Genomic DNA, 15,510 nt, shown 5'->3' with positions numbered 1-15,510 from the left:
TGAACATGATAGTGATTAACTTGAGCTGGGTCTTCCAGAAAAAGAAAGAGAGAGAGAAGGGAAAAATCCCAGAGAGAAATGTACTGATAGAGAGGCCAAATTTACAAAATGACCATGAGCAAATCAAATGCTGAGGGATGTTAACAATGAGATTTTACTAGCTGATGGAGAGTTATGCTCTGAGAGGAAAAATACGTTAAAAGTAGACTTCTTTTAGAAAAGAAGGAAGCGGAAGAAGTTCCTGAACTAAATGAAAAATTTATGAGTAGTCCTAAAATTTGTTTTGTCCACATTCAATGTGAAGCCATGTATCCAGTGTATGAAACAAACTGAAGATCTTCACCGTCTTCCCTTTCAGCTGGTGGCCCTCCTCCTCTACTTGCCCTCTGGTGCTGTCTAGTCTTATGCCAACTTGCACAAGCTAGAGTTATCTGAAAGGAGGGAACCTTGATTGAGAAAATGTGGTCCTGAGTTCTCTAAGAAAGCAGACTGAGCAAGTCATGAGAAGCAAGCCAGTAAGAAGCACCCCTCTGTGGCCTCTGCATCAGCTCCTGCCTCCAGGTTCCTGCCCTGCTTGAGTTCCTACTCTCACTGCTTTTGATAATTGTAAATTCCATTTTTATTTCCTCATATGTTGAGGGAGAGATGAGAGCCATACACAAGCTCTCAGAGCATTTCTGTCTCTGTTCTACCTATTCCTAGGCCTAGGCCTCAAAATTTCTAGCCTTCATACAATCTAATCTTCTAAAAGCCAGGAACTTGAAGCCTTCAGCTTCCAGCCTATGTCAGCTAACCTAGGCCTAGAATGTTTTCCGCCTTCAAGACATACTGCTGGGGAATCCTATGTAAAAAGGGGGAGATAGTAGGACCTGGAGAGGACAGGAGCCACACAAGTAGAACAACAGAACCAAAATATCTGGGCACAGGGGTCTTTTCTGAGACTGATACTCCATGGATATAACCTACAAATCCAGCTCAGATGTAGCCCATGGAAGCACTGTGTCAAGTGGGTACCCTAGTAAGGGAAACAGGGAATGTCTCTGACATGAACTCAGTGTCTGTCTCTTTTATCACCTCCCCCTGAGGGGAAAGAAGCCTTGGCAGGCCACAGAGGAGGGCAATGCAGCCAGTCCTCATGAGACCTTATAGGCTAAGGTCAGATGAAAGGGGAGGAGGACCTCTCCTATCAGTGTACTTAGAGAGGAGCATGGGAGGAGATGAGGGAAGGAGGATGGGATTGGGAGGGAATGAAGGAGGAGACTAAAGCTGGGATACAAAGTGAATAAACTAATTAATATAAAAAATAAAAATGTAATTAAAATATTAAAAAAAAGACTTACTGCTGAATAAGCTCAGGTCTTTCTACACTCTGGCTGGCTGGTTCAACTCAGCTGTTCTGGCTCAAAACTCCTCTCCTAGCTGACTGATTCAAAGTGGCTTCTTTCTGCTTCTCATTGAATTGCTTTCTTGGAAAAGCCAACTCTGAACTCCATGAACTGAACTGCACTGACTGAACTGACTGCATGAACTGAACAAAACTGCATGAACTCACTGCATTCAACTGAACTGCACTCAACTCAGCTTTCTTTCCCTGTGCTGCTCTTAGGTTTTTTTCCCCCCGGAGAGCTGACTATTTCTACATATCTAAATATATCCTATTTCTGAGTCATTCTGTCAAATTTTTCTTTGATTCATTACTGTGTCTGCCCCTCAATTAGACTTCATTGTTTTGGGATTAAAGATGTGTACTAAAGAAATATCTGTATTCCAGCCAGAGAGATTAAAGGCACGTGTTATGTCTGCATTCCAGCTGTATTACACAGACCTAAAAGGTCTTTGGGTGTGATCCCTCTGCAGAGCAGCCAAGTTGCTGGATTAAAATTCTTCTAGAGATAATGAGCTATTTACAGAACTGTGAGTAAGGTAAACCCTTTCCTCCCCAAAATGCTTTTGGTCACAGCAATAATAGCACTAATTAAAGTAACCCTTCTCTATTAACAAGAAGTCCATCTGTTTCCAGAGAAGTCAAAGCTTTAGTGACAATCAATAGGGAAAAATAAGCATGCAAACCAAAATTTAACTTATTCATCCACCTTACGTCGGTCTGGAAATGGGTGCCACCTGGGACAAGTATAATTTGGACTCTGAGTGAGTCCTTGTCAGCCTCAGTCTGGCTGTGGCACCTTGCATTGCAGTCAAGAGCAAAGCTGTATGAAATGGGACCAAGTAAAGTTCAAAATGTTTTCTGTTTTTCACTGATGAAGTATTGCCAAACACGTAGCCTATCAGTGTGCCCTTTTCTGCACTCTGAACACAGATTGTGTACTTCACACAGGGATGCTTTCCCTTCTCCATATTGCCGACCAGGATGTCCATTCTCCACAGAGTCATAATCACCTCTGACACTTTTTCATTTTCACCTTTCTCTTTCTGAATAAAAATTGTGTTTTATCAAATGGGATATATCCACTGCACAATGACATTCATAAAAATTTTTTTTTTTACTTCTATGAAAAACACACTCTGTCTGTCTTTCTATTTAGAATTCATTGTTTGGTTTTTAAATTATAAAAATAATTTGTGAACTTTCTGCTCCTTTTACTTCACCCTTGTTTCTCATGTATTTTTCCTATGTAACCAGAGTCATCATCTGTTATGCTTGCTAGATGCCAAGTTTTTCATTTGTGTAACTTGTTTTGAAAATAGTACTCATATAGATAATAAAAGAATGCTTCGTATTTTTTTAAATGATGGCCAAATGGTGTGGTTCATGCTAATAATCTCAGCACTTCAGAAGCTGAAGCAGGAGGATGGTCACGAGTTCAAGACCAGCCTGGGCTACTGAGTAATGTTTTGTATCAAAAAAAAAAATGATGATGATGACGATGATGATGTTTGGAGAAAGCTCAGTAGCAGAGTGTTCATATAGTGTGTCAAAGGATCTGGGTTTGATCACAGGTACTACAAAAGAAATGGGTTGTGAAAATGGTGCTGAAGACACTTCAAGACAAAAATCAACTTCTGTGATACAGTTCTTATTTTATGCCTGATTCTAATCAAAAGACCAAGAAGCTGTTGCTTTTTGCTGTGTTATCTTAACAATCTAAATGGGGTGGCAAGATTGCTCAGTGTTTAAAAGAACTTGCTACCAAGTCTGATGATCAGAGTTCAATTCCTAAGACCTGCATGAAAAAGAAGGTGACTGACTATTACAAATGGTTCTCTGATCTCCACATATGTGCTGTAGGCAACACTTGTCCATACACATACATATGCACAAATACAATTTTTTCATTTTTTATTATTATTATTATTATTACAATTTATTCAATTTGTATCCTGGCTGTGGCCCCCTCCGACCTTTCCTCCTAATCCCAGCCTCCCTCCTTCTTATTCCCCTATGTTCCTCCCCTAGTCCACTGATAGGGGAGGTCCTCCTATCTGACCCTAGCCTATCAGGTCTCATCAGAACTGGTTGCATAGTCTTTCTCTGTGGCCTGGCAAGGCTGAATCCCTCCCCCTCCCCGCCCCCACCACCACCCCAGGGGAAGGTGATCAAAGAGCCTGCCACTGAGTTCATGCCAGAAACAGCCCCTACTCCTTTTACTAGGGAATCCACTTGGAGACTGAGCTCCCTTGGGCTATATCTGAGCAGGGGGTCTAGGCAATCTCCATGCATGGACGTTGGTTGGAGTATCTGTCTCTGCAGGACCTCTGGGCCCAGATTTCTTTGACTCTGTTGCTCTCCTTTTGGAGCTCCTGTCCCCTCCATGTCTCTCTATCTCCCCCTTCTTTCATAAAATTCCATGCATTCTGCTTAAAGTTTGTCTATGAGTCTCAGCCTCTACTTCGATACCTTGATCAGTAGAGTCTTTCAGAGGCCCTCTGTGGTAGGACCCTGTCCTGTTCCCTGTCTTCTCCTGCTTCTAATGTCTATCACGTTTGCCCTACATTCAGTAGGGCAATTCATTCAGAGGCTTGGGCATCTTCCCTAAAATCAATCTCGTGCTTTCTCAGAAAATTAGTAATAGTGTTATATCAAGATCCAGCTATATCGCTCATAGGCATATATCCAAAATATGCTCAACTATACAACAAGGACATTCGTTCAACCATGTTCATAGCAGCTCTATTTGTAATAGCCAAAATCTGGAAACAACCTAAACGTCCCTCAACGGAGGAATGGATACAGAAATTGTGGTACATTTACACAATGGAATACTACTCAGCTATTAAAAACAAGGAAATCATGAAATTTGCAGGCAAATGGTAGGAACTAGAAAAGATCATCTTGAGTGAGGTAACCCAGAAACAGAAAGATACACATGGTATATACTCACTCATAAATTGTTCTTAGACATATAATATAGGACATATAATATAATATAATATAATATAATATAATATAATATAATATAATATAATATAATATAATATAATATAAATATAATATAATATAATATATGGAGAGATGGCTCAGAGGTTAAGAGCACTGTCTACTCTTCCAGAGTTCCTGAGTTCAATTCCCAGCACCCACATGGTAGCTCACAACCATCTATACTGGGATCTGGTGCCCTCTTCTGGCATGCAGGTATACATGCAAATGTAAAATAAATCTTAAAAAAAAATCTATAAAGAAGCTAAACAAATAAAATGTAAATATAATAAAATGGTTAAAAATAATTTAAACTTACTCTAAATGTATAATTTTTCTAAACTCAACCATTTAAGATATTTAGCCATTCAAGTGCTCAGGACCTTTAAAACAAACATTGTATCCTAAAAAGATTATGGGAACATATGACTGATATCTTTGTGTAAAAATATTTATTAAAATTTTATTTATAGCTTAAAAATGGATCCAGTATGTGGGATATATTGGATCATGAGTTTGAGACCAGCCTGGGCTACATAATGGGATTCTGTCTTAAACTTTAAAAAATTATAAACAATCAAATTATCAAACAACACAAAAATGGGTAAGTTGCATGATTATATTCACAAATGAAGTTTACTATATGTATTCTAAGGACAGGCTAATACTTTGCTTGGGTAAACTAATACAATACAAAACCATGTCCACCCACAAAACCTTCGGCATACAATTTGTCCAGCCTCCAAGGTGTTCTAGGATAATGGTTCACAGAAGTTACGGGAGTGGCCAACCAATGTGTTATTTAACTTCAGGCTCAAGCTAGGAGAGGGAGCCAGGCCTGACACTGCCTGGATGACCGAGAACCAGAGACCTAGGGTTGAACCAAACACAACTGGCCAAAACAAAACAAAAACAAACAAATGAAAAATAATGAAATGTTTCCTAATGATGTTCTGCTATGCTCCTAGATCGATGCCTTGTCTAGTTGCCAATAGAGAGGATTTCTCTGGCAGACGGGAGCAGGTGCAGAGAGGCTAAGTTGGACACCTCCATTGGAGCCCTCCCCGAGCCCCATGGAAGAGGGGGAGGAAACAATTTTAGGAGTCAGAGGGGATGGAGGACACCAGGAGAACATGGCCCACAGCATGTTAAGCAGGGACCACATGGGCTCACAGAGACTCAAGCATGGGGCCTGCAGGGGTCTGTACCAGGTTCTCTGCATATATGTGATGGCTGTTGGCTTGGTGTTTTTGTAGGACTCCTAACTGTGGGAGCAGATATGTCTTAGAATCTTTTGCTTGTTTTTAGGATTCTTTTCTCCTATTGGGTTGCCTTGTCCAGCCTCAGTATGAGGACTTTTGCCCTGTCTTATTGTATCTTGTTTTGTCATATTTGGTTGTCATCTCCTGGAGACCTGCTCCTTTCTGAAGGGAAATGGAAAGGGAATGGATCTGGAAAAGAGGAAAGGTATGAAGAAGGTGTCCGGGGGCGCTGGGAGGAGTGAAAAGAGGAAACTGTGGTCATGATGTACTGTGTGAGAGAAGAATCTATTTTCAATTTTTAAAAATCACTTGAAATAATGATATTTTAAAAACTATAAGCAGAATTGAAAATACGGTACTCATGAATGAAATGCTCAGAATATAATAATAAAATGATGTTAAAATAAAATAAAGATTATGAACACAAGAAGTAAGCTAGGAAAATAAATTAAAAATGTTGGTGTATTTGTTTCTTCAGTAGAATTATGACTGCTGTTTTCTTTCATTACACATTTCTGTACCCTCATCAATGAATGTTTCATAAAGAAAAGAAACATTTTCAGATAAAAGCTAGTGATTTATTTTATATTATTATTTAGGAAATAACTTTAAGACACTGAAGATCCTAGTTTCTTCCTTGAAAATTACTAAGATAAGCTTCAAAATATGTTAACACTGATTAATGAGCATTCAAAGTTGATTTTGCTGTGGTCATACCTACACATAACAATAATGATGTCAAGAGTTTTGTTGGAGCCTACCTGAGTCTTGGTACAGCCATTGCATTCTGACCAAGGGCCATAGGCGTCCCACTGGCAGTTGACTGGAGAAGATGCTCTGTCACAGCACCAGAATTTCCATTGTAAAGTAGGTGGGATGTAAGCAAGGGAAACAAAAAGCAGATTAGGGTAGTCAAAATTCGTCAAAGGCACCTCACCATGGGGCAGTGGTGGTCACCTGTAATCTAGCCCCTGGCAGGTAGAGGCAGGAGGATCAGAAGCTCAAGACCATGCTCAGCTACACTATGTGTTTGAGGATAGCTTGGACTTCATGAGATCCTGCCTGAAAAAAATTAGAAAACAACAAAAATCTGCTTCAAGGTACGTTATATACTTATATGACAATGTTACCATGAAGCACATTATTTTGTATAATTATTATATGTCATTTAAGAAGAAGAAATACTTCCAAAAATTTACAAGAGGTATTAAAAGTATCCTAAAATATATGAAAATGGGAAGAGGAATACCTACTTTTATTAGAGATTAATTTATGTTAAATATCTCTTTTGCACAAAGGACTATTAGTACACTAAGCTGTAGAAATGGTGAGGTAATGGGCTGGAGAGACGGCTCAGTGGTTAAGAACACTGTCTGTTCCAGAGGTCCTGAGTTCAATTCCCAGCAACCACATGGTTGCTCACCACCATCTATATCACAATCTGATGCCCTCTTCTGGTGTGCAGGTGTACATGCAGATAAAGCACCCATATACATAATATAAATAAATCTTTAAAAAAAAAGAAATGGTGAGGTAAACTGTTGACTATTGATAAAGGGATAGAAACATGTAAAATTATAATTATCATATGCTATATCTAGTGTGATAAATTTCATAACATTGTTTGGGCTGGCTGGTTTTATGTCATCAGAGAGGAGGGAGCCACAACTGAGAAAATGTCTCCGTAAATGGATCAGGCTGTAGCTATAGAACGTTTTCTCAGTTCGTGATTGATGGCGGAGGGCCCAGCCCATTGTGGATGGTGCAGTTCCTGGACTGGTGGTCCTGATTTCTCGATGAAAGCAGGCTGAGCAAGCCATTAAGCAGCGCTCCTCGGCACTCTGCATCACCTCCTGCCTCCAGGTCCCTGCCCTGCTTGAGTTCTTGTCCTGACTTCTTCTGGTGATAAATTATGATGTGGGAAACATAAGCCAAGTAAACCCTTCCCTCTCTCAGTTGCTTTGGCCATACTGTTTCATCACAGCAATAGTAACACTAAACTAAGACAGAAGATTATGTGTTAACATCACAATTTATGTGTTAACATAAAATTCATTATGGGAATATAAGTAAAAGAATATTCTGAGTTAAAAGAGTAGGTGAGAATATTTAGGAGGAAAAAAATGTGCCTTTGAAGAAACTCAATAATGACTTGAAGAGCTATCCAGAAACTTTAGAGACAAGTCCTAAGACCCTTTGAGTGGTGAAAGAAAGAAAAGAAAGAGACAGAGAGAGAGAGAAGAAAGAAAAAGGAAGGAAGGAAGGAAGGAAGGAAGGAAGGAAGGAAGGAAGGAAGGAAAAAGAAAGAAGGAAGGAAGGAAGGAAGGAAGGAAAAAGAAAGAAGGAAGGAAGGAAGGAAGGAAGGAAGGAAGGAAGGAAGGAAGGAAGGAAGGAAGGAAGGAAGGAAGAAGGAAAGAAAGAAGGAAGGAGGAAAGGAGGGAGGGAGGGAGGGCTGGCTCCCAAGTTTAAAAGCAGCACTGGCTGTTCTTCCAAAGATCCTGAGCTCAGTTCCCAACCACACTATGGCTCATAGCCATCTATAATGAGATTTGGTGCCCTCTTCTGGCCTGCAGGCATACATACAGGTAGAATATCATATTAAAGGAAGGAAGGAAAAAAAGAAAGGAAAGGGAAAGGGAAAGAAAAGACATTAGAAAGGGCTATGTGACAGTAATTTATACTTAAACGTCCCTCATATTCACTTGGGCCCCTTTTCAAGTACACACAGGTGGGCAAATTGAGTTTAAGCAGTTCCGCTCATATCAAGCATTTGTGGGTGATAGAGCTGCTCTCATGAGATGCTAAGCCCCGGCTGTGAGAAAGACACCGAAGTTAGTCCTGAAAAGTCAAAGGTGACTTGTGAAAGGATCATGAGACCTAGACTCTTGATTTGTGGACTCTTAGCACATTAGGAGCTTGAGAGACTTCTTGGGTTCAGGTGATTCTTGAATCCTAACACTGTCAGCTGTTGCTAAAAGTAATGAACCCCGTTCTGTAGTATGCATTGAAGGAAACTTAGTAACCTGTTTACACGCGGCACCAGTGAGCCAAATGTCTAAAGGTTTTGACCCTTAAACAACCCTCTGAATTTACTGTTGCTTGCCTACCTGTGCCCAGGGAGAAACAGAGGTCTTCCCCAAATACGGGGCTTAGAGCGAACACTCTATAGACTTTGCTCCTGTCTCCTTCATCACCCGGCACAGAATCCTCAGAGAACTCATTGCCGCCCGTAGGACATCGGTCACCAGTGCACTCTACCTGCTATCTCGTTCTTTGTGTCTCCAGGTCTTACAGCGCTCCTGACATTTATTCTAATAGTTCCATCAAGGAAACTAGCCTGTTTCCATTATTCCAGCAGTGAAAATAAAACAAGGAAATGGGTAAATGATGCTGGCTTTTATCCAGCCTTCGGGAACCAATAAAACTATTTAAATTAAAAAAATAAAAAAAAAAAAAAAAAAAAAAACAGAAACAAAAACCTCAATCTTTAAAACCCAGAAAATATTTAGCAAGGAATAAATGTAAAGATCAAGTATCACTCTGGGTCTGCTGCAGCTCTCTGAATTAAGCTAAAACCCTGGAACTGGGACAAAAAACATGAGACATTTTGTTCCTTGTTTCTTCCTTAAAAGAAAAAATTAAATCGAATAAAACATAATTATTATATTTTCTGAAAACATGGAAATATGAGATGCACAAACAAATCCAATCTGTTATATAAAAGTTAGATCATTCTAAAGAATTTATAATATCTTTTATTTTTTATTTTTATTAATTACAGTTTATTCACTTTGTATCCCAGCTGTAGCCCCCTCCCTCGTTCCTTCCCAATTTCACCTTCCCTCTTCTTACCTCCCTCTTCTTCTCCTATGCCCCTCCCCCAGTCCACTGATAGGGGAGGTCCTCCTCCCCTTCCATCTGACCCTAGTCTATCAGGTCTCATCAGGACTGGCTTCTTTGTCTTCCTCTGTGGACTAGTAAAGCTAGAATTTATACTTATTCTACATTTTTAAAATTTACAAACAAAATCCAAAATATGCCAGGCATAGTCTGCAGCTCTCTGTGAATTCAAGGCCATCCTGGTCTACAAAGTGACTCAGACAGCCAAGGCTAAACAGAAAAACCCTGTCTCGAAAAACTGAAAAACAAAACAAAACAAAAAAATCCAAAATATTCTTACTTTGAGAAGATTTGAAACTCTGCTATAAATCCCACCAGAATTAATAAGCTTGTTGCCTAGGAAAGAAAACAATAAAATCAATAAAAAATTACTTTAGCTTTCATTTCCTTAATGAGTTAAAAACAAATACATTCACTTAAGTATGGATTTGTGAGTTGGGAGAATATAAGTGAAAGAACCATATAAAAGATAAATGACTTTTCTTTTTAAGTTTGTGTTTTAAATAGAAGCTTGAATGTTCTTCAAAAAAAAAAAACTTAAAAATAGAACTACCATATGATCTTGCAATCCCACTACTGGCTATTTATCCCAATGAAATGGGTATGCCAAAAAAGACATCTCCACAGCCATACTTATTGCAGGGTTAGTCACAATAGCTAAGACAAGGGATCTCACAGCATTCATCATTAGATGAAAGAATTAAGAAAAAGTAGCTAGAGGAGATTAGAAATGTAGCTCATTCTGCTCACCTAATTTGCATAAAACTGTAGTTAACCCAGTTTAGGATGGGGAGGAGAAAAACACACACAATGGGATGCCATTGAGCCTTAAGAAAAAAAAAAAAAAAAGAAAAAAAGAAAAAAAAACCTTCTGGTTTGTAACAGCACATATGAATTTAGAAGGTATTGTGTTAAATAAAATAAGCCAAGCACAAAAAGAGAGATACCACAGAATAAAATCCCCTTATAAATGTTATCTCAAAGTACTGAACTCACAGGCGTAAAAAGGAGAATGAACAAGAACTGATTGTGGGGTACCCAATGCAACCCCTACACCTAAGGCTCAGGGAACATGGTAGGAGAGGTGGCAGAAAGACTGAAGAGATTGAAGAGGGAGATGAAACCTGCTATAAGGTAGGGGAATTGCACCTCTGAGATCTCAAAACTCTGCTTGTCTAAGCAAGTGCAAAATGCTAACATGGCTAGAGGAATCTCACAAGACCCTAAACCCAGAAGAGAAGCAATAAACAATCAATGGCTGCTGAGAAAAGGAGAATCAGTTTTCTATGTACCACATAAGTTATCCAATGCCAAGTGGTCAGCAGTAAACACATGTGCACGAGAAGAACAGCAAATGGACTCAGCAGATTTTATTATACATGTGTGTATGCGTGCGCGCAGGTGTGTGTGTGTGTGTGTGTGTGTGTGTGTGTGTGTGTGAGACATGCTACACAGGGCAGATTTGTAGATGAATAAGGGACAGAGGTAAACACTTTGTAACTGAAAGAAAAAAGTTCAAACATGAATATCTAGGAAGGACAATGGAATACTCTGAATAAAACAATATTGGAAAGACCATTTACAGGTAATCCTGGATTGTAGAAATGGAGAAAAAAAAACAACTAAGCATCAACATTTATTCACTGATTTATTCTGACCACAGATGTCACCTGACCAGCTGCAGCCACCTTGGCTCTCCCCACAAAGGACTGCATCTTGCATTGGGAGCTAAAATACACCCTTCCTTCCTTAAGTCACTTTTGTCAGGGTACTTTTAAACAGAAAACTAAGACAGTCCCTAAAGTGGGAGCAATTTGTCTTCCTGCCCTTTAGAAAGAGAACAATACACATGAAAAATAGAGCAGTCTTGTGCACGAGCTGACTATAAACAATCAGTTTAGAATTCACCATGTAAAAAAAAAAAAAAAGGAAAAGAAAGAAAACAGGGAACGAACCGCATCCGTGACACTCAGCTGGACTTACAGCACCCTCAGTTCTCTTCTCTATTTTTCATCCCCAAATGAACACTGGCTCTGCCTGGCTCTCCTAATATATTCTGGCTCACTTGCTGATCTGAGACTTGCCATGCCTGACATGGACCATTCCCTACTTTTACTGATTCTGGGCTGAGCTCAGCCCTAAGAGGGCAGATTACGTGGCAGGCCTGTAAGTAGCGCAGAGGGAAGCTCCTGGGCTCTGAAGCCATCTTCAACAGCTCAGTCCCAAGTCATCTCCTAGTCAAGTGACACTCAGAGAGGCAAGGGGAATTCTGGAGCCATTCTCCTGAGTTTTGCTAACACGAACGGAGAAGGAGGTCAATGCCAGACATGGAAATCACTTTTGCTATTTGATAGCTCAAGCTTTCCCTTGACTTCCTTGTCGGAAACACATCACAAAAGCATGTCTTTCAGGTTTACTCTAAAGATGTAAACATCATCTGCTTTTAAACAAATGCAGAAACTTTGCACACAGCTTGGAGTAAAACCATTGCTTCATTTGTTGACATCCTACCAGCCAATTTTAATTTTAAGAAAAATTTACTTTTAAGGGAAAAAAAGTGTATTTTCATGACATAAAATGTCATAAATCAATGACTATGAAACACATATTAAACATAAAACAATTATTAAGATGTCTTGTCATAAAATAAAGAAGGAAATTTATTGACAGTCAACACAAATGTTGGAAAAAACAGGTTAGACAGGGGACTTTAGCAAGCATATTATATTCCTTTCTTAACTAACAAGGGTTCTAAATTGTTAAATGAACCTACAAGACACAGTAAAATAAATACCAAATTAGATTGTAAATCTAGATTTGTAAGCTTCTTTCATGTTGTAGCATTGTGTCAGGGACCACCTGAGGGAACTCGCCAACTTCAGAGACCATCTGTAGGAGCTCACCAACTTGCCTCAACTTGTCTGTTCCCTTACCTGCAGTAAACATACTACTTGGAGATGCCCGTTCCCTTACCTGCAGTAAACATACTGCTTGGAGATGTCAGAGACCACCTGTGGAAACTCATCAACCTGCCTCAACTTGCCTGGTCCCTTACCTGTGGTAAACATACTGCTTGGCAGCAGCAGAGATGTGCTCACAGAACCATGGCTTATCACAAGATATTTCAGGCCCCTGGCCGAGAAGAATTTGTAATTTTTCACCCACCCTACTTCCTTATCCTGAACCCTTTATAAAAGCTGATTCTGCTCAGTAAAGTTAGTCCTTGACAAGCACCTGTTGGCTTGGACTTGTTCTTTGCTCTCGCTCATCTTTTCACAGGATCAGATTCTCTTATATCCCCCCGAATAACAAGCTCCACTGGCCAGAGCAGCATTGCAGCCTTAAATGCATCAACTGAAATTTTATGTTCAACTTTTAACTATTTAATTCAATAGTTACTTACTACTACATCTTGATCCTTCTCCAGCCTCACTAGTGAGCATGGATTCTGTATGAGTGGCCAGCACAGTGACTACGGGGCAACCCCACAGCTGGCTGCCAGAGTGGCAGAATCATTCCTGCTCTAAGATAATACAGCATTTTTATCTTAAATATCAACTCTGCAGTAATGATGCTGTGTCTGGAAAGAGGGCTCAATTAATAATGCACCAGTTATGCAAGTGTAAAGATGTGTGTTTGATCATCAGTGTCTGCAGGAGGCGTGCTGACACTCATGCACACAGATAAACACTAGAAAAAAACAGGAATGTTAAACACATAAGATTGTCTTTTCAAAGAGAGAGATGTACAACCTGTTTTCTACCCAGAAGGCTGGGAATAGATATGGTGAAGAGCCTGACCCTTATCTAGAGCCTGTTTACCTCCACCAATCTACAGCACTATTCTCCCCTAGACCCTAGCCATAAGCACTGTTTACCTTTGGCCTGCTTTCTTAGAACATATCTTTATGGAAGATGTCACTTGTACTTTAAGAGAATTCAAAGTAACCATGTCTTAACCACACAAAGTTGAGTTAATTATCACCAGGGAACTATTTTCCGAATTGTGCTATGTTTAAATATGCCTAAAATAAACTGCCCAGTATCAGATTCTCAAAGTTAGAACCAACATCAGCTACTGAGTTGTGTTGAACTGAATTTCCTTCTTGCCTCCCCTGGATTGACATACTGATGGCCATGGTGTTTGCAGAGACTCCCCCACCCTCACCCCACAGGACACGCTCACTCAAGAATCCACACAAAAAGCCAAGCACAGCAACAGATGCCTATGATCCCAGTACTAGGAAGGCAGAGACAGGAGGATGCCTGGGGTTTTCTTTTTTTTTCTTCTTTTTTTTTTCTGTAGATCATGAAACTTATTCTTTTTCTTATTAAATTTTTATTTTGTCATATATTAATTACATTTTATTCACTTAGTATCCCAGCTGTAGCCCCCCCCATTCCTTCCCAATCCCACCCTCCCTTCCTCATCTCCTCCCATGACCCTCTCCAAGTCCACTGATAGGAGAGGTCCTCCGCCCCTTCCATCTGACCCTAGCTTATCAGGTCTCATCAGGACTCGCTGCATTGTCCTCTTCTTTCTAATCAGGCAGTTTAACCACACTGGTGAGTTCTGGGTTCAATTATTTCAGAAAAAGAAAGGAAGGGCCTGGGTGGTAGGTAGGCACGCCATTAATCCCAGCACTCAGGAGGCACAGGGAAGCGGATTTCTGTGACTTCAGGGCCAGCCTGGTCTACAGAGCACATTCCAGGACAGGGCTGAGGAAGATACCCTCTGCCCTACACACATACATGTGAACACACAAATTACAATAGCAATTACAATAACAAATAATAATAGCAATTCCAACTTGGTTTTCCATGTTGGAATTTCATCCTATAATAATGACTGCTATCTTTGGTCTTTGGTTGCATAGTGACTTTTCAAAATATTTGTTTGATTCATTTTGGTCTACTGTGTGTTTGATAAATCCATAAACCCATAGCTTCATTGTATGTACTTCTATTGGCTACCCTCCCAGTCCTGGCCCTTTCACCCAAGATTCTGAATTCTACGCTACAAATTCAGCTTTCTATCAAGCTCTCATATCATGCAGTCAGGACTGCACTGCATGTCCCAAAATTAAAATAAATAATCAAACTGGAGAAAACATTCGCATTAAAAGTAACAATAGTCCTATTGTAGTTCTTTACTGTTTCCTCAGTACTTCCATAAACATCTCTTTCAATTCTTTTTTCCCAGCCCTTTCAGGTTACAATTCGGCTGCAAAATAAGAAAAAAAAAATGATTCACTTTGGCTGAACTATTAAGAACTATTATCTGCTTAGATAAGAATGAACTTTAAAGTCACCCCTAGGCCTTTTTCCTCTGTGTCTTCCACATCTTTCTCTTCATTTGATTTCTTCCATTTAAGGATGTCTTTCCCCTTTGAGATACCTTGAAGTATGTAAGTCATAAGTTATTATCTTACCTGCATGCTTGGAAAAACTCAGGGCAGAGAAGAACTAGAAAATTTCCTCTGTAAAGACAGTCAGGCCTTTGTCTCCCCACAGCCTCTCCCACCCCAGATTCCTTTTCCACTCATTTATAAAGCCAGCTGGCCTAATATTTAGCCAGATTCTCCCGGGACAGAGAGAGCCTGGCTCTGTTCTTGATCTGTGCCTTGAAGCCAGATGTATTTTGTCAGTTATACAGACCCTTGCTGCAGCCAGCTGGGACCATTTCGAAGTTACAGATATGTTTCTGGGAAATGTATCTGCTAATCAGGAAAGACGGTAAATGTCTTCAGTTCAGGATTTAAGTGATTTCCTACCAAAGAAGACTTTGTAAAGCAAGGGCTAAACTTCCTTGCTATTTTAATCAACTAATCTGAGTGCTTGCTTTCATGATTCTCTTAAGGGGTGTTATAAGGCAGATATTGAGATGGCTTTGTGAAAGGAGAGTTCTTCATCAATTTTCTGTTTTTATAACAAGATACTTGGGACTGAGACCTTTATTTGGTTTTGTTTTTTT

General features: G+C 39.8%; 1 protein-coding gene across 2 annotated transcripts in view; it reads right to left on the bottom strand.

The window, feature by feature from the left end:
• C7 (complement C7) overlaps window positions 1-15,111 on the bottom strand; it is a 67,125-nt gene extending 52,014 nt beyond the window's left edge. Inside the window, exons 1-3 of one of the 2 annotated variants that reach the window (XM_060380527.1) lie at window positions 14,969-15,111; window positions 9,818-9,873; window positions 6,399-6,474 (exon numbers count right to left, since the gene is read on the bottom strand). In XM_060380527.1, the coding sequence (XP_060236510.1) occupies window positions 6,399-6,474; window positions 9,818-9,873; window positions 14,969-14,974 (138 nt within the window). In that variant the 5' untranslated portion in view covers window positions 14,975-15,111. The remainder of the gene's footprint in view (window positions 1-6,398; window positions 6,475-9,817; window positions 9,874-14,968) is intronic. The other variant, XM_060380528.1, reaches the window with a different exon arrangement.
• Window positions 15,112-15,510: the final 399 nt, after the last annotated feature.

The sequence above is a fragment of the Meriones unguiculatus genome, chromosome 3, assembly GCF_030254825.1.
Source record: "Meriones unguiculatus strain TT.TT164.6M chromosome 3, Bangor_MerUng_6.1, whole genome shotgun sequence".
NCBI lineage: Eukaryota > Metazoa > Chordata > Mammalia > Rodentia > Muridae > Meriones > Meriones unguiculatus.
The sequence above is the reverse complement of the archived record's forward strand: the minus strand, read 5'-3'. Positions and strand labels throughout refer to the sequence as shown.